The 26,876-nt window shown below is 40.4% G+C and overlaps 3 protein-coding genes across 12 annotated transcripts; 1 reads left to right on the forward strand and 2 right to left on the reverse strand.

Moving 5' to 3' along the window:
• Positions 1-278: 278 nt before the first annotated feature.
• nfyal (nuclear transcription factor Y, alpha, like) lies at positions 279-6,734 on the reverse strand. 10 transcript variants are annotated; one of them, XM_083919394.1, is made up of 10 exons: positions 6,634-6,734; positions 5,746-5,853; positions 5,465-5,548; positions 4,343-4,489; positions 3,912-4,043; positions 3,714-3,816; positions 3,444-3,595; positions 2,735-2,908; positions 2,062-2,172; positions 279-1,881 (listed from the first exon to the last, which is right to left on the reverse strand). In XM_083919394.1, exons 2-10 carry the CDS (start codon positions 5,824-5,826, stop codon positions 1,816-1,818), a joined length of 1,050 nt encoding a protein of 349 aa, XP_083775520.1. In that variant the 5' UTR covers positions 5,827-5,853; positions 6,634-6,734; the 3' UTR covers positions 279-1,815. The 10 variants fall into 10 exon arrangements, with proteins under 10 accessions (XP_083775520.1, XP_083775517.1, XP_083775516.1 ...); XM_083919391.1 differs by having other exon boundaries at positions 3,426-3,595; XM_083919390.1 differs by having other exon boundaries at positions 2,062-2,175; positions 3,426-3,595.
• A 1,986-nt stretch (positions 6,735-8,720) lies between these two features.
• Positions 8,721-12,484, forward strand: ngrn (neugrin, neurite outgrowth associated). Its single transcript, XM_083919788.1, has 3 exons — positions 8,721-9,117; positions 10,346-10,456; positions 10,556-12,484. Exons 1-3 carry the CDS (start codon positions 8,897-8,899, stop codon positions 11,151-11,153), a joined length of 930 nt encoding a protein of 309 aa, XP_083775914.1. The 5' UTR covers positions 8,721-8,896; the 3' UTR covers positions 11,154-12,484.
• On the reverse strand, positions 11,673-26,272 carry sort1b (sortilin 1b). The gene is made up of 20 exons (XM_083919787.1): positions 25,704-26,272; positions 23,850-23,909; positions 23,550-23,623; positions 23,366-23,459; positions 23,079-23,240; positions 22,688-22,761; positions 21,604-21,653; positions 21,256-21,383; positions 20,193-20,337; positions 19,827-19,982; positions 19,267-19,373; positions 18,913-19,015; positions 18,637-18,808; positions 18,278-18,468; positions 18,008-18,197; positions 17,216-17,332; positions 16,170-16,278; positions 15,926-16,038; positions 15,639-15,768; positions 11,673-13,826 (listed from the first exon to the last, which is right to left on the reverse strand). Exons 1-20 carry the CDS (start codon positions 25,974-25,976, stop codon positions 13,812-13,814), a joined length of 2,463 nt encoding a protein of 820 aa, XP_083775913.1. The 5' UTR covers positions 25,977-26,272; the 3' UTR covers positions 11,673-13,811.
• Between the last annotated feature and the right edge of the window lie 604 nt (positions 26,273-26,876).

A 26,876-nucleotide genomic window follows, 5' to 3' on the forward strand; every position in this document is an offset into this window, starting at 1 on the left:
TATATTTTAGAGGTAAACTGTCATTTTTACTCCACTACAATTAAGGACAGCTGAGCTATGGTTTCAGATTACTTAAAAGATGAATTTGTAAAAAACAAACTATATGATCAATCTAGAAAATATGATACATTGTAATTGATTAAATCACCAGAAAGCATGAAATTTATTCAACAACAACAACAACAGGGACAACAGTGGAGTATCTTGAATAATAAGATAAAAACCAACCAACAAGAAGGGAAGAAATAACCACAAACAATCTTTGGTCACTTAATAAAATTTAATCACATCGGTTTCATGAATGTTCAATCTCTTTTCCATTATAAAAAAAATAAAACGATACATTACATAACTATGGAGGACCGAACCTGACAAAATCCAAAATAAATACCTAAATAAATGACTTCCTAAAATAATATTGATAAAATGTGACAAATTTATATTTCTCTTTTAATGTGTGTGTATATATATATATATGTACACACACACACACACACAAACACACTCATCTTAGTTTCCCCTATTTTTTTCTACATTTTTTTCTTCTTACATTTCGTAGCAGCAGGCAGGTTACGTGCTGCCTCTGGTCAGGAGATCACTAGAGAACTGAGGCGTTGACAGCCCCTTCATTTGCATAATGAAGAAATGCATAAAGAAATTTACTAAGAAATGTTTGAAGAAAATAATCTAGAAATGATTTGATTCAAAATAAACGTAAAATTAATCAAAAAATATATTTTAAAATAATATAAAGAAAATAAGAGGGCCAATTCAATATTAAATAGGGAAAATAATACACAAAATAAATAAAGAAGCTAATTAAAACAGAAACATAGATTTATGTCACACTGGTATTGATTTGGCATATCAAATTATATATTGAAACATACATTTGTGTATTTACTTTTGATTTTGTCAGGTTCAGTCCATCATACGGAACTGCATCTGATGGGTTAAAAAAAAAAAATATTATCTACAATGAAAAAACACTTAGGTGGACTGACCGATGAAGTAGTAACTACATGGATAGAAGGTGTAATGGGATTTAATACAATCCTTTTTCTTTTTTTTTTCTACAAACACTATGTCTAACCATGAAATTGTATAAAATGCATCCACAGAATTGGGCAAATAAGTAAGTACGTCTGATACACACTGGGGAAGAAAATAATTTCTGTACAATATCTTCACATTAGTATCACATTTCAGTTTTTGCTCAGTGGACACATTAGTCGCATGATGCTGAGTCCACCCCCCACAGTACATGGGTTGAAAAACTGAAATGTCAAAATACAGGCCATCACATAAAAGATTTAAGACACCAATGCTAAATGTCTCAGAAAAAAAATCTGTACCACTTACAAAAATTATCTAAAGCAACAGGTATCCACTAGTGACAAATTCTCATCTTTTTAACAGATCAGGGTCGGACATGGCTTCACCGCCATTATTTGCTCTGTGTGACAAGTCCTGGTGACAATAACTTCATGCCTCGTTATTGTCTAAACAAATCCTTTTGAAAACAAAAAGCTGGTCATAAATACTCGGTCAGATGAGCTGAGGGTGGAAACCTCTTCCGATTCAGAGAAGAAGACCAGATCAGTCCATAGGCTCAGCAGCCACATGGTCAGCTCCCTGGAAGACCAGTGTAGGAGTCAAGAGATATGAGAGGAGAAGGAACCCAGGGGCGGTGCTGTGGTTGGGTGTATGATAGGGGTCAGGAGGGAGTAAAAATGAGAGGGGAAGGTTAGCTGGGATGAAGAGACTCAGGCAGGGTAGAGTTCACAGACAGAAGTGATGATGTTGGCAGCAGCGCTACGAGACTCGGATCATCTGAGCCACGGTCTCATCTGCTGCTGCCTGGGCTACCTCCTGCTGTTGCTGGAAGAGGAGGAGGAGAAAGGACCAGTGAGGTCACCATAAAAGATAATGAGGAGTTTCATTCCAAAATGAGATACCACCTTTTCAAACAAACTGACACCCAATTCCATGCAATTATTATTATTATTATAATCCTTTAAACTTGTGTGGACGATGTTTTTCTTGTACACAGCTTCTTACCTGTGCTAGGGCCAAAGCCATTTCCTCCTTATCCTTAGGTGAAAAGAAACGTCCTCCATCTCCTCGCTTGCGCTGCATAGCGTGACGGTGGCGAGACTCGTGAAGGTATTTCTGCTAGAAGGAAAGCGAATGTATTTTATCGTGATACAGCTGGACGATATAGGGAACATCTTCTATCCCGATAGAAGTCATTTCAGATCCTGATAATTATATATATCACGATATAGGATGTTTTCTGGTAATTGTATAAATAAATAAATAGTCTACTTGAAATAACCACGTGGTAAAAGCATATCCTTGTATACTGCTGTGAGATACAGATACTCTGTACTACTGAGTATGTTCTCATTTGATTGAGAATTTTAGTAGAAAATACACTCCCACACCTTCTTAAAGATCACATATGAGGACTTTTTAAAGACTTTCCAGGCCCATTTCCATCAAATTCAGAGACCTAACACAGCATCATTTGAGACAGACTTAAGTAATTCAAGTACTTTCAATGACCCATGTCTATTTATGCCTTTTTTCAAAACTTTCAAGACCTTGATTCAAAATAAATTGGTAGCTGAAAACAGAGGAACAAGGGTTAAAAACATGTGCACACCCGTCTAGCGGGTAGTGAGGCAGAGAACTCCAATGTGCCTGTATGATGATGACCACCATGTCTTACCCTTCTTTCCTTTGGGATCTTGCCCTCAGCCTCCAGCTTGGCCCGGGCCTGTCTACGCTTCAGGATACGGTGGTACTGTTTGGCATTGACATACAGAGGTTCCTCCTCGAGCATCTCAGCCCCTGGCAGGGGGATACGCTGCATTGTGGGAACTGCACCACCTCCAGGCACCATCTGATAGAGGGAGAGACACAAACAAGGACACAATGTTTTGAGCTTCTGGCACTGAAAGCATGTACATGTGTATCAGCATGATGACACAAACAACTGGTTACTGTGCAAATACAGGCGTTTTCAGTCATTCTAGCTAAAGAGGCTTCTCTTCAGGCTGACACTTGGCGGAGATTTGCTGGTAATGGTGTTGGGAGGCTTTAAATAAAAACATTCACTACATTTGATAACATGGTTCAACAAATGTAACTAAACTTAGAATAAAACTAAACAATTTCTAAGAATCTTAATTTTCTTTCTTATCAAATTTACCAAAATTAGAAAACAGAATCTCTAAATCATCACATCATTACAATATAATTCCACATTTCTAGTTTCACAATGGATAGAGGTTATGATTAGCAAAAAAAAAAGTACATTTAAAAACAGCTGGTGTCCTTTAAAGTGACCTCCACCACACTGTGTGAGTCTAGATTGAAGAACTAAAATAAAATAAAAAAGGTAATAAGATGCTGGATACCTCTGCACAGGGCCTTACCATGACCATTCCACCTGCATTGACCATGTTACCGGAGACGGGCAGGGTGACGGTCACAGTGCCTTGGCCGCTGTTAGTAGTGTTGGTGTTGGCACCCCCTGCCTGTACAATCTGGGCTCCTGCCAAGCTGGCAGCTGGAATTGTGATCATTCCTGCCAACAGATTATAATCACAGTTCTTAAGCAAAATGACAGCTCAACAGTGCTCCTGATTATGAAGCATGAACAGCAGAAAGCAAACAGAAAAGGCAGGAGAAAATAAAGAATTTACCCTGCTGCAGGATGGTGCCATCTGCATTGACGGGCTGGTAGACGATAGTCTGCCCGTCCGCCGTCTGTGCCACCTGTTGGCCCTGAACGCTGATCTGCTGCCCCTGTGGGACCACATGTATGGGGAGAAGACACTCAGTAATCATATTAATCATAAACTGCTTAAAGAATTTGCTGTTAACTGGTCAGAATTTCACACCTGGTTCTGTCCAGCTGTGATGGCTGTCTGGGGCTGCTGGATGATGATCTGCTGGGGCTGACCCTGCTGACCCTGGAGCTGGAGGGTCTGGCCACCCTGCAGCTGTATCTGACCTGGCTGCACCAGCTGGATCTACACATGGAAAAATCATCAATACCACCCATAGATTCAGAAATATCCCAGCTTTATCTCATTTACATTTAACTATAACTTCTGGCATTTCAAAATAGACAATCTCGTGTAAAGAACATTGGTCAACAGCAACATGTACAGAAACTGATCATTAAATAAAAGCTCAGTTCTCAAGTAGCTTCTCATACTAAATATTACAACCACTTCTCACATCTGCCAATGCGATTACACAAAGAACACAATGTTCTTGTACAATTTGAATACATTTCTTAATCTAGTAACTGAGCTTTATCTCTTACCTGCTGTAGTCCCTGGGCTCCAGATACAGGGACCTGCATTATGGTTTGACCCTGACCCCCCGACATAGCCTGCACCATTATGGGTTGCCCTGATGATGTGATGAGCTGCCCGCCGCTCACCTGGACCATCAGTGGCTGTCCCTGGACCTACAGAGATACAGAAAGCTGTTAGAGCACCACTGCCAGTGTTTGTTACCTCAATATCATTTATGTGTGACTCACAAGACTGCAAGCAAATGATGTCAAATCAGGAACATCCAGCATACCACATCATGGATAAAAGTATTTGAAGAGTTGCGGTCATATCTGTTTGGGGATATACAAGCACGAAACCACCCGTTCCCACTGTAAATCCAAACTGTAGCCTCTTAGTATAGTACCGGTATTTTCAACCATTTTTGTCATTAAGTTAGGCAACAATTGCAAAAAAACAAAACCTCTAAGTTCAGGGGAAACTGCTGCTGAACCAAAAGGTTACATGAAGTTAAGTTTAACTTGATTTGCTCAACGCATATTAGACACGATGTTGCCATCAAATGTATGAATTCACATACAAATTGACCAGTATAGATGATCCAACAGCATCCATTAATTAAGTGAGTGACCACAACGGACAACTGAAAGACTCTGGCAGCAGTTGTACCACGGATAAAAAATGCCAGAGGGAAAGAGTCCACTGCCATTTTGCAACTAGACAATAAGAAAACAGGACAAGATGATAAGAAGCGACAGCCAGTAATGACTATGAATTCATGCCATTCGATGCTGGTTCTTCTGCTAACTGCACAATACATCCATATGACTCGTATTTTAAATGACTTTTGTCCTCATTGGGTAGAACAAAATCCATCTTGCGTAACTTGCTTTTAAAAGCAAGAGACTAACAATATTTGGACAAACACTAGTCATGAGAGCGCAAGTGGAAACCAGAGGCTGACACAACACACTGTGCTGAGACACATGCAGTTCAGGCGGCTGTAAGACATGCTGGGGAGGGAGGATGAACCACACGGCACAGAGATGGGTCATGGAGAAAAAAAAAGCCCTTGTTGTAGCATGCAAACTCGTAGGCTGTAACACTGGCGTGACTCTGACACAGGGCGGCGGCGGTGACACCACTACCTGGAGTGTCTGCACCTGCTGGCCTGAGGCCGTCACCACTGGCGCCTCTGTTTGCAGCTGCACAGCCGTCACTGTGCCCTGTGTCTGCAGGGCAAGGCAGGATAATACAGGACAATACAGTCTCAGAAAAGTAATTATTAGGAAAATAGATTGGATCTGGAATCCATTGGACGCTTTATTTCTGGGTACCTGTTACCGATGATCTTATAGCTGATACGGGTTTCATCGTTGGTGGTATGGTAGGCTTTTGTTTATCAAAACCAAATTTATCATGTGCTCACCTGCTGTTGGATCTGTCCATTGGAAGTCTGCACAACTATCTGCTCCCCAGTGGTAGTGGTGGCAGTGGTGTACTGCTCCATAGCTTGTTATTCTTCTGAAAACACTGTCTAGAAACAAAAGAAATACACATACAGTATTAGCTAAGGTTGGATGCATGATTCTTAACAATGTATTTTAATGTGCATTAGCCCACTACCTTTTTGATCATCCAGGGGGGAGACAAGGATATCTAAGGTTACCGCTACCAATTCATTGTTTGATTACGTTATTCAACTGGGACACATTAGCGGCCCTTTTACATTTCTATTCATCACGCTATCGTGACTAATCAAGTCTAATCAAGGTCAAATGCTATGTCTGATATTTAGAGGTGATATTTGAAGCCCACACTGGGTGATATATAGGTCAGCTGCTGGCTTTGCTTTAACGGTGTGATTTTCCAAATGGATATTCGTGGGAGCTAGCAAGGCTAGCGTCAGTTAGCTCGCTCAAAACGTGGTAAATGCTGGAAAGTATATAAAGGTGGGGCTGGTTAGCAGGTAAATAACCAACGTTCGTCTTTGGGTGGGTCGTGTTTTTTGACGGTATAATTTCCCTCTGCAACGTTTACTACTGGGACGACGTTGGCTTTATCAACCATCCCTTTGTTTGCGCTTCGATATTTTAGCTAACGTTAGCTAAAGGCTTGTCGACCACCGGAGATCATGTTTCCACAGCAACCGACATTCGAGAACAAGAAGTTATTTTACAGCCTTGGACGCAACGGTCGAAATCAAAACTGCCATTCGATTTTTTTGCAGTTAGCTGGGTTAGTAATTTGGTTGGTCCATGGGCAAACCAATCCGTGCTGACAACTACACCAATGCCTTCAATCGGGTCTCCCTTACCGTGTCTTCGCTGTCCGGTTTCCCTCTGATTGGCTCTAGTACAGCTCGCTAAAGCCCAATCAACAAAGTGAGCGGACAAAATGGCGCAAATGAAACAAACGGCGGCCTGGGAGGAGGTGCGCAGCTGCGTGACACATGAGTACTGGGGGGCAGAGGAGGCTGCAGGACCCGGGGCGGCCGGCGGAGGGCGCCATTTTGTTTCGGACCAATTTCAGATCTTCTGCTCAGTCACGAACTATTCAGACCTCAGATCAAACTACACATGAAGAGGCAGCGTTCAGTTTGTATGCTCCAAATATTCCTCATGTTCTTTTAAATCAAGACTGAAGACTTTTCTGTAAACACATTTTGTTAAACTGCCTGTACCTTACTGCACTGTGGCTCCCATCACCTGCCGTGCAATGATATTTTACTTATATTACTCAAATGTCATTTTATGTTTTTCAAACTTTTCTTAACATTTTAATAATTTTATCTGTCCAATTGAATGTGTTTTCTTTTCAATGCTTTTAATGATTTATGTAAAGCACTTACCTTGCTGTTGAATTGGGCTACAGAAATCAACTTGCCTGTCTTTGACAGTGTTGTGGTTTATTATTTTTTTAACTTTTATTAAACTTTTTATTTCAACTTTGTATTCATTGCAAATTAGAAACAAAGGAAAATACATCACTTATTTTTAAGTAGATATAAAAAATACAGAGGTATAAAAGGTACACAAAACAAACAAGTAGAAAAACAGAAAGAAAGAAAAATAAATAACGTAAAAAACATGCCAGGGGTCATTTAAGAATTTAAAATAAATGAATTAAAGACATTAAAAAGGGAGCACAATCTTACAGTTTGGATGGATTTTTTTATGGAGTTATTGCCTCTGGGTCTATGTTTCGCATTATTTGGGAAACAAATGACACATATAGCCTTTAAATAATGTAATGGATGATACATACTGCTTACTTTGTATTATAGGAGAGCCTCTTTGTTCATGTCATCGACTGAAGGTTCAGCTAAAAAAAATTACTATTTCAAGATTCAATACAAACATTTATTTTCTTACATGTTCCAGAAGTAGACACAATGCCATCAATGTATTTCTAAATGTAGAAACCATAATGACATAAATTAACATGCATAAAGACTGTACAACATAAAAAAAGGAATGAGAATCACAAAACAACAACGTGTGGTGTCTGCTAAACTAAGGGAGAACATTTATGCCTAAATTATCTAATAGTTTTGCCAATTTATTCTTTTTGAGTTTTAAGTTTTCCAAAGTGGTCAAATATGGTTTAAAATCTGAATCTTTAAAAATATAAAAAGAGGGTATAGTTTATTAAGCCAAATCATTTTATGGATAGTTTACTAAGATTAAGATCAAATTAGTTATCTAAGTTTTATCTGAATATTTGGGATTATTAAGAATTAGTAATACATCCATCTTTATCAGTATAATACAATTATATTATTATTATTATAATTATATATATTCTTATTTTATAGTATATTATTATTATATAATACTATCGGAAGCACCTCATGTTTTTCTCATAATCTGTCCACTGCACCTTAAACTATTATATGTTTCATTTGCTCTACAATTAGTCCGCTTTTTTATCGGAAGCACCTCATGTTTTTCTCATAATCTGTCCACTGCACCTTAAACTATTATATGTTTCATTTGCTCTACAATTAGTCCGCTTTTTTATACATTTTATTTTTTAAGTATCTTTTATATTGTATTTCTTTTTTACTGCTTTGATGTGTCTGTGTGTAAAGCTGCTGTTACACTGCAATTTCCTAGCTTGGGATCAATAAAGTATTTCTATTTGAATGCATTTTTTACAAAACATTTTAAGAGGTACTTCCTTAAATCAAACCAAAAAGAAATAACATTAAAACAATAAAAACATGTTCAATATCCTTTCCCTCACAATCACAAAATAAATATTATTCCCAGTTGGACAGTGACGACAGACAGATTTAGCAGGATAATAAACAGAATTACTCCGCTCCTGCAGGGGGCAGTACTGCGCCATCGTCATGCTGTGAGGGCCGTGTTTGCGGAAGTACATGCCTTAAATACAGTCTGTGGCACATCCACGAGTTTCAGACGTACCATACATGCAGTACTTTAATATGACCATGGATGCAGTTAAGTGTGCCTCTAGTGTCCGGGACAGCACCGTCTGAAGGTCCGGCAGTGTGTCCGTGACCTCGTGTCTGACTGTGTGAAACAAACTCCTCAGTGTCTCCGTCTGTGAGCATGGCCCGACCTCTGCGGGTCCTCTCGCTGCTCTCCAGGCTCGGTGCTTTGTCACTGATGAAGCCCCCAGTGTGTGTTCACGGCTGCCGATTTGCGAGCAGCAAAGCCCGGGCGGGACAGAGCCGTGTGCACGGCCAGAGGAGCAGCGCTGCAGCCGGGGAAGATGCACTTGGGCTGGAGGACTTGGAGGAGGTAGAAGACAAGCTCCAGGCTTTGGAGAAGTAAGAGTCAACAATGCTCCAGTGCAGGGGTCCTTCTCCTAACTCTTTGATCAACTTTCATCAAAAATAGGTCTAATAATATAGATTAACATGAATGTAACGTATTATTAGCTTATTAGATACATTTGTGAAACAGACAAATACATAACATTGATGATACTATTTATGTTGTTACAGGTTTTGTTTTGTTTTTTTCTCTCTTATTTGTTAAACTAATTTATTTTTGTATACTTTTGTGTTCTTTGTTTTACATGACTGAAATAAATTCAAATGTAATAGGCTTACCGGTTTATAGGCACGGTAGCCATGCACAGATGCAAATGAGCTGAAGGATTCAATGCACCTTCATACTGTATGTTTAACATTACTTAGACTTCTCTTTACTGATCCCTTTGGGAGGAAATTGAATTTCCAGCAGCTTAAAAAACACAAGGGAGGTATAAAAAAAATAAATACAGTATAAGCAAACTCTTAGCTAAATAAATACAGAAAGTATAAAAAAAACAATAAACAGTAAGCAATAAACTCTTAGTCAAGTATATATGAGGTAGATGTAGGAATACAGGTCAAATAGAAACTGAAATCAGATAAGTTACATGTAGAGGGAATGTATAAGAGAAAATATGTATTACTGTACAGTATATGACAGAAATGAGCAGCAAGATTAAATTATTGCACTTAAGTGGTGGATAAAGTTATTGCACAAAGAAAAGAAGATGAGTGTCCAGGTAGGTAAGAGTAGATGATTAATTGCACAGTGAGTGGCTCCCACTCCTTCCCTTCTGTCCTCTTTATTTCCTCCTCCCCCCGAGTGAGGAGTTGTAGAGGATGATGGCCTGAGGGACAAAGGAGTTCTTGAGCCTGTTGGTCCTACACTTGGGCAGGAGCAACCTTCCACTGAACAGGCTCCTCTGGGTGCTGATGACGGTGTGCAGGGGGTGGTTTACATTAACATATGATGTGAATATGTTAATAATGATCCTTGTAATATCTTAGTATTGTATAGGCCATGAAAAGCTGTGTAAAGGCTTTAGGCCCCTTTAGCTGTCAGGACCATTTTAATGTGCAACTCAATTTAATGCAATATTTATAGTAGAGGGTCAGAGAACGGGCCCTTGGCCTAAAAAACAAGGAAGACCTCTGATCTAGTGTTAAAAGCATCTACAATGCTTTGTGTGTGCTGTCTTTACAAATCTACTAAATCGAGCCACCTCTCGAGTTCTTTTAGTGAGGAGAGAAGGAGGCAGAAGACTGTGAAATATCATATCCTGAGAAGGCAGATGACTCCACCAGGAGCTCCTCAGAGGAAACTAACCTGGGATGCTATTGAGCAGATCAGGTGAGGAGTTTTGTTACCTCGGTTCAATCATTCGCTCAAGAAATAACTTTTTCTTTTGTCTTCAAGGTAATGAAGCTAAAAATGTTTCTCAATTTTCAGATATCTGAAGCGGGAGCTGCCGGAGGAGTGGACAGTACAGCGTCTGGCTGAGGGCTACTCTGTCACCACTGATGTCATCCTGAGAGTCCTAAGGAGCAAGTTTGTCCCCCCTACTGACAGAAAAACCCAGCAGGATGTCAAGGTGATGGTTCGACTCGGTGAACAGGCGCTGCCTTCGGGTGCTGGGACAGGTCGGGACAGGGCGAAGCTGCCTGGAAACCGCACACCAGCTGTACTCCTACCTGGGAGCAGCGGAGGAGGTGCAGTGGTGCCTGTGGCTGACGGGACTGTGATGCTTCGAGGTGACGGCTCAAGGGCCCTGGCAAAGCGTCCTGCTCCTGATGCTCTTCTGCCATCCCACTTCAGAGCTGGTATTAGTGAAGTTGTCCCCGTGACGAGATCGAGAGAAGAGGACAGCACTTCTAACACAAATCCTACAGAGGATGAAGAGGATGAGGAGGATGAGGATAGCTGGGATGGACAGCTGTTGACAGAGGAAGAACTTGAAGAGTTTATACACATGGAAAAGCCTCACCCTGCGGTGCAAGTTGGTAATGACTTCTTTGATGTGGAGGGCAACTTTTTGTATAGAATCTGAGGACTTCCTGCGTTGGACTGTTGGCCAGCCATGTGTGATGTTCTGGTCGGCATTAAAACACACAACAGTGACTTTCTGAATGTATCATTACTAAACAGGCAAACAAAACAACAATTTGTGTTCAGATTTTTCAATGGTTGTTTCCCAATGTTTTTATTTCTTGATCCCTGTATTTATTTACTTTTTTTTCTTACATTTGTAGAAATGAAACCTAAAATGAATGCAGCTTTTATTTAAACTGAATAAATAAATGAATAGGCAGAGGACACTGAAGAGACTTAAGTTGTAGAATATCTCCCCCAGCACTGAAACCAGATCCCTTTGTAAACGACACATTTTGAGCCGTCAAAAATACAAAATCCAATGGATTCATTTTCAGGATGACCTTGACTATGACCATGTTGAATTCGACAGTTTTCGAGATAATAAAATGGAAATTCAGCACAAATTACATCATAATATTTGAATCATACGGTTAATGTTTCTGTAAAAATAAGAATCGGGTGACAAAAATAGAGGAACATATGAATTTATTTGCAAACCCAAAGAAAAGTGCCTCAAATATACAGAAGAGAAACAAAGCAGATACAAAGATGTAACCTCGTATATTTACAGAACCATCACAATGACTTATTAATTTATACAGCAGTTTTAAACTAAGGAAAATGTGTTACCTTCACTTAATGCAATAAACCATCGTACAATAACTCACCACGTGTCTTCCAGTGTGTAACAGCTACATGATAACCCGGTATCCACTCGCGAAACCTTCACTCAGAACGATGCATTATGCCAAGACATGAAAGAGAATAACCAGGTTATTGTAGTTTAATGTCTGTTAAAAAAAAAAGCTCTGTGAATTTAAATATTGGGAGTTAACATGCAGTTCAATGAGAGCTTGTATGAAACGCACGTCCGTCACCGCTCAAAGATTCATCTTAGGCAACAAGTGCAACTTCAGGATGTCACTGACATACTGGATAGAACTGGTTACACATTAGTTGATATAAACAATAATCAGTAAATAGATGCTGGCCACACATTGGGAGGGCCTCGCATCATATCCTCACACTAGGCACTTGTGTAACCACATCCAATTCACTGCACTATGAACCTGCAAGTCACAAATAAATAAAACCTATATGCAAGCAACGTATTTAACAACAGACAAATAATTGTGCAACAAATGTTTAAAAGAAGACAAAAAGACCTGTAAGACTTGACGTGATAGACGGGACAGATGTGTGATTAAAAACAGCAGTTCACTGTAAAATGAGAAACGTTCAATAACCCTGTTGTTTAGTGAATTTTGCTCACCTCAGATGCAAATACCCCCCCCCCCCCCAAAAAAAAAGAAAAAAAACAGCCCAACAACCATTTTTGTTAACTCTAATAGGCTACCGTGTTAATTATACTATACAACATTTACATAATTGTTTTTTTCTTATTGCTCCTATGCTTCTGTCGACAAATCATGTTGATGTATTCAGTTATCTGAATCTGATGTAAAAAATATCTGCAGATATTTACTATCAAACTAGAATGATTTGTGTAATTTCGGGACATTTTCTAACCACAATTTGTTCCAGAAGTTCAAACGTCCGTTAGTACAAAAACTGCTCAGATGATTAGAAACACGACTTGTATATGACAACAGTGATTATTACAGTGTTATCATGTTAACAATTAGGTCACATTTAGGAAAAATGTTAAATTACAACCTCTTAGCATAAAAAGGACCTTGTGCTTTAGGCAGTCAGAACTGCTGACGTACATTTTTGAACAAATCCTGTCTTGAAACAGACACACTTTACCACCTTATACATTGATGCCTCATGTCTCCATTTATCAAATGAAGCAACTGGATACATCAGAGATATTGTGCTGATAGGATTAGTTGACGTGCATGGGCAAAGCACCAAATCTAAATTGTGCATTTCCACTTGTGTCTTATTACTTCAACAGTGGTCCTAAATGCCATGGAGTAAAGGTAAGCTGGCTTGTATTCCAAATACAGACTACAACGGGATTTTTCACGTACTTTTGGCCGTCTGGGGCACACTTTTAGACCAACAAATACTTTGTTAAAAAGTAGGGATTAAGACTAAAGTGACTTGGGAGACTTATTAATCAGCTACCAACAGCGACCCTTTTTAACATCTACCAAATTGATACCATGTCAAACATGACAAAGAAAAACAGGTTTATGTACAAGTGCAAGTGAGAAGTATTTCCAGGAGCTCCCCCAGGTGACGGGAGAGGCAGGACCCGTAATGCAATGGTGGTGGATTTATACAACTAGCTTTGTTTAAAAAAAAATCCATTACTCTGGCTCTGTCAGCAGTCCAAATTACTGCATCAGTTCTTCATTCCCAAAAATAAATAAGTTGGAGACTCAAACTCAATCGACAGAATCAATAACTGAAGCACAACACCACAACATCTCCTTCCTCCTCAACTGTGGAATTAGTCCCAAGACGCCTCCGTACATTCATTACAGATGACAGCAGAGTGATGCAGACTCTTCGTCTGGTAGCTGAGGCCAAACTTCGTACTAGAAGGTGAAAGGAAGAAGTAGCTGGAGACAAAAGAGTGACAGCAGCAGCGGCCGACCACGAGGTGAAACCTGTTCCTCTGATGTGTGGCTCGTTGTGCCGGTTATTCCAGCAGGTCCTGTGTAACGACAAGACAATAACATACCGATGAAGCCAGAACCACCACAGAAGAGCAAACAAGAAACCATTTTGTGATGTTTATACACCCACACACCTAACTGGGTTACTCAAGTGGCCTTATTGTAGGTGAATTCATGTTAATCTCGTAACTTTGCAGCAATAACGTAAAATCATAATCTCATTTCAGCTACAACGCCCGACCGATTACTGTTATATTTAAACATTTTCCTTATTAATTGTGTAAAAATATGGGCTATATATGTATATTTATGGTTATACACATGTGCATATAGGTGTGCATGTACGGACAGACATACAGGGTGTCCCAAAATGTATCCACACTTTAAATAATTGTTAAGTAAGTGTTTATTAAAATTAATTTAATGTTCAAAATGTAATAGAATCTAAACTGTTCTTAAAACGGCGCCGCTCTGGTCCAGAAACTGCTGACAACGCCAAGCAATGGAATCACACACATCACAAATATATATAAATATATAAAAGTGAGTTATTAGCTGCTAAAGTGTGTTACATTTTTTGGGACACCCTGTATGTTTCAATTATATTCTATTCTTCTTCTTTTATATATATAATAGAATTTAACATATATACTATACAATAACTTGTATACAGTTTATTTACTTATATTGTATACAAGTTATTGTATGGTTAGATTAGAGCCCACAAAGGAAAATCAGGAACAAAAGTTTAAAAAAATAATTGTTACGGAGAAGGGGAAGGATTCAATACGTTTATACTTCTTCCTACTCCTTTTCAGATATGTCAATGTTGTTAATTGAATTTATGTTGTAACATGCTTTAATTATTTTCTTCTAATTTGTGCACTAATTTAATTTTGTATAATTGTATACTTGTTTTTCTTTTGAGAGGTCTGAAATAAGTTGAAATTCAATTCAATTAAATTGTTTCACTTTTGAGGAACATTATACGTGACAGTCTTTAGACAAAAATTGAATGGAAAGCTGCAAATTACTGTTTTCCCCTCCCAGAAGTCTTGATTCTGACCGATCGTCTGGGACGTTTGTATCGGCTAATTATCACAGTTTTTTGTTTGTATATGTGCTGATAAGTGACCACAAAAATGCAGTACAGAAATGCCGAAGACTAGTTTGAGTTCATCGTTCTGCCGTTACATTGCCCGTCCACCAGAGAGCGCTTTAACTTTGGTCACATTACTGTAAGAGAATACATATCAGCTAATGGCTCCATACATTATCAATGTGGGCAATATTATGTTGCTCTCTTCCCTTCTACACCTTCACTACTTCATATATATGATTTATATATACATATATATATTCATCAGTTGCAGCAGGTGGTGGGCCTGTACTGTAGGAGTGCACAGTGGGACATCATGGCTTCATCACTGTGGGGTCCTTAATGTTTAATAGGTTGATGAATGAGGCTCATGAACTCCCAGCTCTTCATCTGCACTGATATTAAACGACAATATAGCGTTGGCTGCCGACACCATCTGAACAATCCTAGGGTTTATTCAACAGTAGAAAATATTTGGTGCTCTTAACAACAGTGATTCAAGTTATCATGTTATCTTCAGCATCAAAGTGTGTCGCAGATTATTTGATGCTCTGGTTTGGTTGTTTTTTTAATGTCCGACTACTTTAGTTCTCTGAATTTCTATGACATCAGGCAAGTGGCAAACCTTAAAGACAAACACATGCTACTGGTTCCACTGTAAAACAATGGCCCCGTCTTAGAAGAAAAACCTGGTACCCATGTGTTTTGTCTTTGCCTTTGAGTATAAGGGACGAAAATGTATCCACTGTACCTCATCTGAGTCGTCGTGAAACTCTATCTTGCCATTTGGAGTGTGGTTGGTCTCCAGCGGGTCATCCACTCCCTCGACAGCGTTGTCCTCGACGTGCTGCTGCAGCACCGAGTACCTGTGAACCAAGAACCTGTGGGGCACATTCAAAGTACTGTCGGGTCACCGAGAAGAGAAAACACGCATGAAGAACGGTAAAAGTGCTGACTCAACTACCAAGATACAGCTTGCCATCCTGGTTTGTGGTTATGAACAGGATTATACATATGAGCATGGCGAGATAAACTAACCTGCCACCACAGACGTATTTCTTGACGAAGACAACTCCGGCTGCGACACTCAGCAGCATGACGATGATGACTGTTATCACTATGGGTACGGACTTGGAGGTGCGACCGTCTACCTGTAAAAAAAAATGACCAGCAGACAACAAAAGTAGGTAAACGTGGTAGTGCAGGAACAGATATAATGCACACAAACATGATTAAAACTATATTTATAATATTTTCCAGAAGTATAGGCAGAAGTACTGACCAGAAGTTCAGGGCCCACCAGGTCACTCACACACCTCTTACTGAGGTCGATCTCTTTACGCTCGGGCATGTTTCCTCCCTCACATTTATCTCCAGGGATTTTCCTGTAGCTGTGGATTTAAGACACATCAACAGTGTATGACAGTTAGTCCATAGTTATTATCCTAAGTGTTAATTTATTCATAAGCACAATTACACTATAGTCCTATAAATTAATACATTAATACACTCTAACTTCCCTGGCAACAGCACATAATGGTTTAAATGGATTTTCATAAGCTTCTGTGTAGCAACTATTCATTTTCTATTAAGTCAGTCTGTGTGCAGTGGAGCAAACACGATTTACCAAAAATGTCCTTTGCTTTTACGTTCGGCGTTCACTCTTCCTCATTGAAAACATGAGACTCACTCTCACCCTCGCCTGCTTCCTTTAACTGATCACGGCATGAGAAGTACTTCCTCATTCTCATAAAGGAGGGTGAAAAAAGGAGATGCCATGTCTCTGAGCTGAGTATGACACATGCATAATGTAACTGGAGCTGTATGTCGGAGGGTTTGAGCAGACGGCTCTAGAAATACAGGGATGGTGTCCGCTCCCGTGCTTTTGCGGTAATATATTCCGAAAAAAGGCAGACTGCGGATGCCTCAATGAAACAAATCAATCATCCTCATGTTCCATGATAGTGCGCCTGCTGTGAACCCTTTCGGCGATTGCAGAGCAAATTTCACTGCACGTGTTGTACCCCAATGAGTGACTCTCACTCTCACTTTGAGCAATCCTCTGCCACTACCATAAAATGTAGCAGATGATGGTCTGGTGCAATACATGCTTTTTAAACAGAGAGTATCTATTTTAATATTAATATAATATTGTGAACAAAGAAATGGGCTACAGAGAAATCAAAATGATTAAATTACATTTCTGCAAAACAAACCTTTTATTACTACCGCTACTCTGTTAAAACATTACTTAATAAATAAAGATGTTTATCAAGCAGACTACAAAATCACTGGCATCGATGATCAAAGGTCAACACATTCCCTTACCCACTGGTCTGCAGTTGTTCCTCTTTGCCTTGTAGACAGAACTCAAGCACTGTGCCTTTTAGGTCCGGCTGTTCCACGCACTCTGAGCTGTTCTCTTGACGGTAGTATCCGAAGTCGCTGCAAAGAATCAGAAGATGCCAGGATGGTAAGCAAGGGTAGAAGAAATTACCTACATTTACTCTGCGTCCTATAACTGACCAATTGTTTGGCTCAGGATACCTTTACACTGCTTGTCAATACCAGTTGGCATTTTTAATTGTGGACTCTTACTCAAGTTACTGTAGTTTATGTTTCAACGTGCATCCATTTTGTATGAGCTGTGCCAGTGTCACATTTTGAATCACATTTAAATGAACATTTTACCTTTACCTAAGAAGACCTTTTCAACAGTGATTTACCTAGCAGTACTTTTGTCTCAGCAGGTTATTTTGCTAACAGAATGCATGTGAAATACAGTTGATGCATAATAGTGTCCCACAATGCAATGCACAAAAGCAATGTTTACAGCTGGAAAAAAATACAATACATTGCGTATGGTGGTGAAACTGTTGAAAAAAGGTATGAATTCTCAAGAAAGACATTTTGTTTCCCATTTGTGAAGTTCAACGTGACATTGCATGATAAATTGATTTTATCACTTCCTGTAAAGTGGTCAAGTATGTTGATTTATTTTGTATAGTAACTTCAAAACAGTATACTTTGATCAGTGTGTAGCATGTACTGATTAGTGTGTAGCATGCACTGTATAGAATTACTATGTAGTATGGATCTCCGTCACAGCGAAAGTCTTACCATAGGAAGTCGTCCAGGGTACACAGGCACGGTGTTGGCTGGGTGTTGACCTGGTAATCTCGTCCGTTCCAGCAAACAGAGTCCTTCCTGAGACGCAGGAACTTTTCTTTGTAGCCCAGCATGCAACCGTCTTTGGGATCACTGATGTCGTCAGAGTGGGCCAACCACTGCACATAGTCCTTGTCCCCACCTAAGCACATCAACATTTTGGATTAACACAAGTGCGTTAAAGTCAGTTTGTTGTATTATGCATGTTCTTCCGTCACTCACAGTCTCTGGTGAGAAGATCCCTGAAGTCGATGGTGATGGAGATCCAGTACTGGCTGAGGAGGGAGTCTCTGTAGCCCCAGATACTGACATTCATGGAGCGAGCTCCCGGCTCTGATGCCAGCCCGGTAAAGTAGATTGGGTCTTTGGTGAAGGTGTAAACACCCCAGCACTGTCCTTCATCAGTAGAAAATCTGCCAGGACATCAAAGAATGTACAAACATGAACAAATGTATTTAATAACATATGAGAGGGAGTTGTATTGCATGCAATTTCATTTAAATCAGAATACATATTAAGAAAATCTCTCCAGGCGCTCCTAGCATATAGAAACTCATCCAATCCCTCTGACTATTACTCACTTGATCTTATTGATAGGTTGAGTCGGGGTGTGCTCCACGGCAACCAGCAGCCCTCCAGAGTCCAGAATGGCGTAGTGATGGGGCCCTATGAGGGCCTTTATCCAGGTGTACCCCCCATCATCAGATACATACACATCAGGCTTCATAACTGAGATGGAATCACCAACACTCCCTGATGATATACACAGAAATGTATACAATAACAACCCGTTTATTAAAAACACTTGGACAATTGTTCAAAAAACACTGGTGTGAAAGCTCTGAACTGAGAATTACCGTGAGCTATGATGAGGCCGACAGCGTTTGGTTCAGTCAGAGGCAGCATGGGGACGTTCAGCCTCATAGCAGTACTGTAGGCTGCATGGATGTGGAGACTGCACTATAGACAGACACAAACACAAGCAGCCTTTGGTATCTGACTCTTAATAGCACCACAACTAGGAAAGTCTTTAAAAATAAAAAATAACAAATGCTGCAACGATAAATAAATGTACAGTGTTCGGCCTTTTTGGCACAAGTTTATTAAAAATGATGTCATCAAAGCACAGAGTTTCCCCTCAAGACTGAAAAACTGTCTGGCTTTGGGTTTTTTTACCCCCCTCTCCAGACGCACCAGTTTCCCCTTTTTACCTTGTCTGGGTCTTTGGCTGTAGCATCACACTTGCTGTTTGCAGGTTTCCGTAGGGGAACCCATTCTCCTCCCTGATCAAAGGACACCACAGACTGCACAGAGTTATCTGAAACAACAAGACAAGGTTTGTTGGGAGCATTTAGCAGATGCGACTATTCAAAAACAATGTGCGCAATTAAAGCTTAAATTCAGTTGCCGCTAATAAGTAAACAAGAGTAAGCCCTGGCAATAATCATGTAACCACAGAAGGGTCATGAAGAAGAGTGAGGAAAAGAGTTGGTTCAAATATGAAGGAACGACAGAGGAGATCTTCAAACAGAGAATATAGTAAGCAGCAAACATGATGGAGTTCAGATTTAGCTGGTGATGTGGTATTTCTGGTAAAGTGTCAGCCAGCTTCATCAGACAGACAGCTAACACTGAACAGCTAATTAAATATTTACTTAACGCCCTCCCTCCAGTATGTAATAGAGAACTCATATGTGTGTGTTTTTCTGAGGGGGAAATCGAGTGCAGACATGTGTTGCTATTCTTTATATAAGCACCAGCACATGAATACCTTCTGCCAGGACACTGGTGACAAAAACTCCTCGCAGGGAGGTGACGTTAGTGAAGTCAGTGTCGCCCCCCGTGGTGGTGTAAAGGTGGCGCTCCAATGACTTGGAGTACACAGTGCCCCGGTCATCTGATACATAAATGGTGCCGAATCCTGTATCTGTGGATGTAGAAAAGAAACACAAAGTTCACACATATTGGAGAGATCATTCAGATGCAGGGATTCAGAGCTGGTCCTTTGAAATAATGAAATATGGGATTTCATATGTGCAAGTTCTCTACATCAACCTTCTTTAATTACATTCTCTACATGGGCAAAACCACTTAAATATTATTACTGCAAACAGGTGAGGTTTCTATAAGGACTGACCTCCTGGCTCGTCGACATGCATGAAGACCATTTCATCGTTCGCTGCCAGGATGGAGTAGAACTGCTCGTGACCGACCGGGGGCAGCTGGGCCATGTTCCACTTCTCACCGTGGTCCACTGACACATAAATCATCCTCAGAGTGCCCTTCAGAGAAAGAGAGGAGAATGTGGAAGTTCAAGGCCCAATTTTAAGCGGAAGTAATATGTCCCAATTGTATGCATACTGCATGCAAAAGTAGAGCCAGCTGCAGTACATACGCGTGCCGCGAGCCTCAAGCACAGATGAGAGCGGACTACGGAGGTCTAATAAGATTACCTTTTTCTATCTCCACATCTCCAGATTGTTTTCACACTCAAACTCGTAGTCCTCAAACCCAACTGACATTCACTCAAGTAAAATCACAATTTATCAGATTATTAAACTCAATTTAGAGCCCAAAAATACAAAATAGTACTCCCTGACCTGTAAACAGCCATTGATTGTAAAATCTGTTTTACTCATGGGTAAAACTTATCAAGTGACACCTCTTTTAAACCACACATGGAGACGGATCTATTTTAAATTTAGCAATAATTCCAAAAATATTTAAAATAATACTTAAAATGAAACTCTCCCGGTCATGAAAACAATCTAGAGGTACAGCAAGACATATCTCACCTCACGACAGTATACTGTATTTCAAACAGAGAAGACTGAAGCTTTTTCTTACCAACACAAAGGTCTTAACACCTCTGGATGCCTGATCATGTTTATGTATCTGCTGATGTTTCTCACCAGGTTTTCTCCTCCCCTTTCGCTACCTCTGTCATAGGGCTCAGCGCCCCCCAAGAAGATTGGTATTGTTTCAAAGAAATACAAAAAAGCCAGAACGTTTTTTGCTCTATCCCAGAATCAGAAATACTTTAATAATCCCAGGGGGATATTATTTCCGTTGCCAACTCCAGCTATACAAACAACATAACAACAACAATATATACATACAATATACTATATCGGTGGTGTAGCCAGACCATAATCTGTCTGTCACTGTTGCGGTATGGCGTTGCAAAACTGTATACTGACCTTTCCTGTCATTACAGAGGCAAAGAGGAAGCGTCCGCCCAGGCCAAAGGAGTAGATCTTACTGGCGACGGTTTTGATGGTTTTACCGTAGTCTGTCGACCTCCTCAGTTCAAGCATTCCCCGATCACCTGGGGGAAGAAAAAAGAAATGGGACAACTCAGAAAATGAAAGTTTCAAACCAAATCCAGTGAATCAATAGAAAAGAGAGGTCTCAATAAACACATGTAGATGCTTATTATATTAATTGTATATTATATTCCATGTGCTGCTCTTCAGGAATCTCCCTGTACACGCAAAAAAGTCGTTCATTTTTTATTTCAGGTTTTGCTTAAAGAAGGGATTACTTACTGCAGGATCCGTTGAGGCTGGCTGTAAAGAAGATGGTGTTTTTCCTTCCCCTAGAATCAGTGGAAAGTACCAAGAATTTAAGATAAGCAGACACACACATTTAAATCCACAGTTTAAAGGATTACAAGCAAATAGATGTGGGCCGCTTTGTTGATAAGGCTGTGACAGCTCTCTGTGAGCTACAACTACACAATCGTACAGGAAAAAATCCGGTCTCGTACAGGATTCTTTGTGCATTGATATTTATCAGGGTTTTTGTTTCATTGTGAAAGTAAGTAGCGCAAGACATGGCTAATCAAATGCAACCATCATACAGTCATGCCCTTCCCAAATATTTACTGTCTTTCGAGTGCTGTGCTTTAACTTCAGAAAGCTCCTGCCCCAGATTAAAATGTCCCTGGAGCCTGTTCAGATCACCGTCTTAGGGATAGTAATAAACTGTTTTACTTCAGGAAGACAGTTTTGGACGCACAGTTCTTTCACACCGTGACCTCGAAAACACAGCCTTAAAGGTAAACTAACAAGATATTTGGAGCTGCCAAGATTACTGAGTGACACATACCAGGAAGTGCCTATAAAACCAGAAAGAGTGCAGTGAGGGCATGGCCAAAACAATGATAGTCAAACATTCACTGAAAACACTGCGATGTAGTTTTACTGCCTATTTTGGAAAGGTGGAGCAACAGTAAAGGTCTTGGGAGAAAAACTATGAACTTGTCTGTCAGGTTATGTATAGTCACAAATCGTGTGACTATCAGCGAGAGAGAGCAAGTTACTTCAGTGTGAAGAAGTCAAAACATGGTTAAACAAAGACAATTAAGCACGGTCAAGAGTGGAACTCTGCTGTCTTCAACTTCCTGTAATAATTAGCTTGTTGGAGGAACTATAACTAAAGAAAAGGAGGACTGACTGACAGACTCACTTCTTGACATCTTTGCTACCTGCCAGAACAAAAGGAATGGTGTTCTTCCACTCCTCCCTGATCTCAATGACTAGAAATGTTTCCCTAAGTCACACACTTGAGGACACTGATTAACATCACTGACAAAGGTGCTGGTATCATTGGTTTTGTCTCGTCTCTTACCATTTCACGAGGCACACCATGTCGTGGATCTTTTTCCAGTTGCTCCCAAAATCTTCAGACAGCCACAGTTCGTTCTGAGGACAGATTTGTTTTTTAAGTTAAACAAAGAACTGGAGGTTCAACTGCAGTGTATACTAGAGCTGCAGAAAAACACCACAGCCATGTTAATAAATGTACTCTAAGCAAACAAAGGATTGAGGGAGTGAGGTGATTGCCTTTGCTTAAGGGTTTTTACAACCGGCAATGAAAAAGGTTGTTCGCCCTCTTAAATTAATGAGACGATTATCCAAGATAAGCACACACAGAACTGGGGGTTTCAAGTTTATAAAGACTGGCTGACTGGTTCCTTTCCAAACTAAATATGAGGTATATTTTAACATTCATTACTTACGCTGTTGCTGAGGACCAGCAGCACATTGGAGTCGCCAGGGTTGTATGTGATCTGCATCAGGGGGATGAAGGGCAGGTCACGGGGAGTGAAACTTTTCCCGTAGTCGTTGGAGACAAAGATCCGAGACCCCTGACCTCCAGACACTTCTCCTGTCAGGATCACCTACGAACCAGAGTCCAACATTCAGACTGATGAAACCACACGAGACGACCGGACGTTAAAGGTTCTTTACAGCGGGCACGCACAGATCAGAATCACAACCTTTTTCAAATGAGGACATGACTTACTTTCTCGTTCCCGATAGCGATGCCAAACTCTGATCTGATGAAGGTGTTGTTGATGAGGGTGGTCACATCCTCGAATGCCTTACCGTAGTTCTCACTGACACACAAATGACCGCAGTCAAATTAGATGAAAATTAAATGCAAACCGTGTTGTTTTTTTCCCAACAGGTGAGATCAGAGGCCTTACCTTCGATAGAGTTTGGACTGGCCGAGTTTGATCATGAAGAAAGGCACCTGGAAAGTCGTCAAAGCCAGGATGACCTGCAAAGAAAAGAAAGTTAAGATCTTTTATAAATGTGCATAAGACGTCGATGCGAGGGAAGTGGTTATGTAAGCTTCAAGGTTCTTTGCGGGCAGAATACCCTGTCACTTTTAATACCCGTCACTGAATAATCAAGCTGAGTTTGTCCTACTGTACGTCACAGAGGAGCAACACTGATATATGAAATATATGTAATGTGCAAATAGAGAAGAACATCACACTCACCCCTGTGCCATCTCCAACCCAGGCCAGCGACACTGACCCACTCAGGTCATTGAAGGTATACTGAGATGAAAGAAAGATGTTATAAACAAACAAATAGTCGCTATTTCTACTCAGCTGTGTGAATTAGGGCTGGGTGATATGGGCAAAATCTTCTAGGTAATTTCATATCTTGGACTTTAAGACAATATATAGCATTTTTTCTGGTTAATTCAATAAATAAATGGTCTATATGAAACAACCGCATGGTATTCTCCTGTTCAAATGAAATACCAGACAAAAGAAAAGTACTGAGTAGTTTCTCATTCTATTATGAACTTTAGTGCAAAATGAACATAATGTGGACAGAAAAAGCATCATCCAAATGAGGTAAATATTGCTGAACGCAGTTCTGCTGCTATCCTGATAATATATTGTCATGTCGCCCAATTAAGAGAGGACTTTAAGTCCAGCTGGCAAAGAGGGGTGAACTGACCACACAATTATAAAATGCAGTCAAAACCTCTTTGTGAATTTTACCTCCAGTCTGTATTTTTTTTTCATGCTTGGACTGGCCCCATGTTTCCCTTCACCATGTGGTCAAACAAGCACAGATGACAAAGTGAAGCACCACTTATCAGACCAGACGAGCATTTCAGCAGCACAAGGCTCCAAGCCAACTGCTCTCTGCACAGATTTCTGAATACAGTTGCTGAATACCACAATAAATGGTCATGAAACAGACTTTCACTCTGATTTGCACAAAACTCAGTCAATTAGCAGTGTGGCGCTGACAGAAATACGTTTGCTTGCGTTATCAGAGAGTCCAGCTGCCTGATGCAAAAGTCTTGATTCTCATCATTCATCAACCAAGTGAACTTTCCCCGACTGTTTGAGGCAGGAGGTCTCTTTCAGGAGCTCCAGCCCTGATGAGACCGGCAACAATAACTTTGAGAAGGGGAATGACGGAGCTGAGCCTCTAGGAATTCTGTCGACTTTAGATTACTAGGGCCAAAGTATTCAAAGACTGAAATGCAAAGCGGATCACATGGTAATGGGAAGCTAGGGAAATAAGCAACACAGCCTCCTATTTGTTGTAGATACTTTATAAGCTGCATTCATTTGGGTGTGTTCACTTCCTGGGTCAAGTCTGTTTGCTAAATCCATCACACATCTGGTGAGACCAAATGTAACCTCCTAACCTAACTAGACTCCCTTGCCTGCTCATTGCTTTCACTACCACACAAACACAGCTTTATAATAACAAAATAACTAGCACACAGCCAGTCACATGGATCCCACTGGGCCAATTTCCCTGTCATCATCATTCAGGCAGGTTCAAGCAGTGAGATCCTTTAAACGCAGAATACAGCTGCATCCTTTAGAAGAATAAGATATAGGTCATGGCCATTAGTGGAGCATTTCAGAGGTAAACCAGTCTGGTGTGCTTCAGTAGGAGCCTACGTAGGTCTTAAAACATGAGGGGAAAATAGGCGTTGTTACTGTTTCACTACACTGTATTTCACTGCACCAAACGTTAAACAATAAAATAAAGCCAGTCAAAAACTCTTGGTAGCAGAGAGAAAGGCAAGATGGTACCTTTAATGGCTGTTTCAAAGGTAAACACAGGACTTGGACCCTGCAGGCGATTTTAATGCTTTCATATTTTTTTTTAATGAAAACAGCGTACAGTGCAATACATGATAGGCTATCTAACTGTTAACCAGCTGGATGGAAACAGCCCATCACTCAGTATCTATGCTTCTGAGGACACTGGATAGCTGATTAGGCCTATCCGTGCACCTGCGCATCATCTCCCCGAGACCCATTTAATTGTCAGACGTGCGAGGAGTAACAGGACCTCAGTTGGTAACTTACACTGTGGGTGTTGTCTGTTAACTTGGTGTCATATCCTTGCAGGGCTTTGCAGGAGTCGCCCTGCTCGGCGCTTCTTCGATGTAGCTTGTGATTCGGCGATGCAGCCAGCAGCCATGTAGGCAGGGACCTCTTTACGATGTCCGCAGCTTTCTCTCGGATGTTTGAACGCCTCAGAAAAGCCGACTGTCCGAAGGGTTTGGATCTCTGGAAATCCTGCCCGGCTGTTAAAGTGGAGACGGATAACAGCAGGACACAGTGGAGCAGCAGTCCCATTCTCGTTGCTGGTGTCACGGGCAAAGAAAACGAAACAAAGACGCAAAAATCAGTCTTTGTTTACCCCGGTCTTTCCTAGAAATTGAAGGTCGCTACAGCTCTGCCGCGGATGACATCAACAACACAGTCCTGACAGATTATTTCGGGCTTTGAAAAACACAAAGCTCCTTCAAAGCGCCGACTATTCCCCCGCGCGGCAGCAGGAAACAAATGTATCAAAAGAGAATAAATATCATAATTTTGCGAAATTGACCGGAGTATTTAACACCAATTATTCGCGCTGCAACTCCCAAGCCAACATGTTACACTGTAACGATCACGCAAATTGCGTCTGCGGGTCGTTCTGCTCGACGCAGACAGGAGCCGCTGTGATTGGCCGGTTCCTGTCTGGGTCCACCTATCCGCTGTTCTGATTGGTTCGACTCTAAAAAGAGGCGGGGTAAACAGAGAAGCTACATAATTACCTGTCAAAGATAGGTTGAGCAATACTATCGAGTATCCAGTCAGAACTTAATTTAAAGCTGAAATAGCATTGTATTTTAGGGGAATCAATAGGCTACTTTATTTAAATTTATAGTTGATAATGCACAGTAATAACCATGAAATTATGGATTCAGTGTTGCTTTATAATTAATTGGATCAGCTACATGAGTCCACCCACAGGCTCTGTCACTCACACAGTTACTTAAAAATGTAAGCACATGTACATTTTTGCCCATGTCTGCTGTGATATTTTTATGTCGGGTTTTTTTGTTTATTTCAATTTATTTTCAAGAAGATGAAAAGCTTTTCCCCTTAAGTTGGCTTATTCGACCCTTATTTATTTATTTGATTTTACCATGCTCTCATTTTATATTTGTCAGTATATTATCCTACAGTGATGGTGCAGTATTTCCCTTG

This window comes from Echiichthys vipera, assembly GCF_963691815.1.
Source record: "Echiichthys vipera genome assembly, chromosome: 9".
NCBI classification, from domain to species: domain Eukaryota; kingdom Metazoa; phylum Chordata; class Actinopteri; order Perciformes; family Trachinidae; genus Echiichthys; species Echiichthys vipera.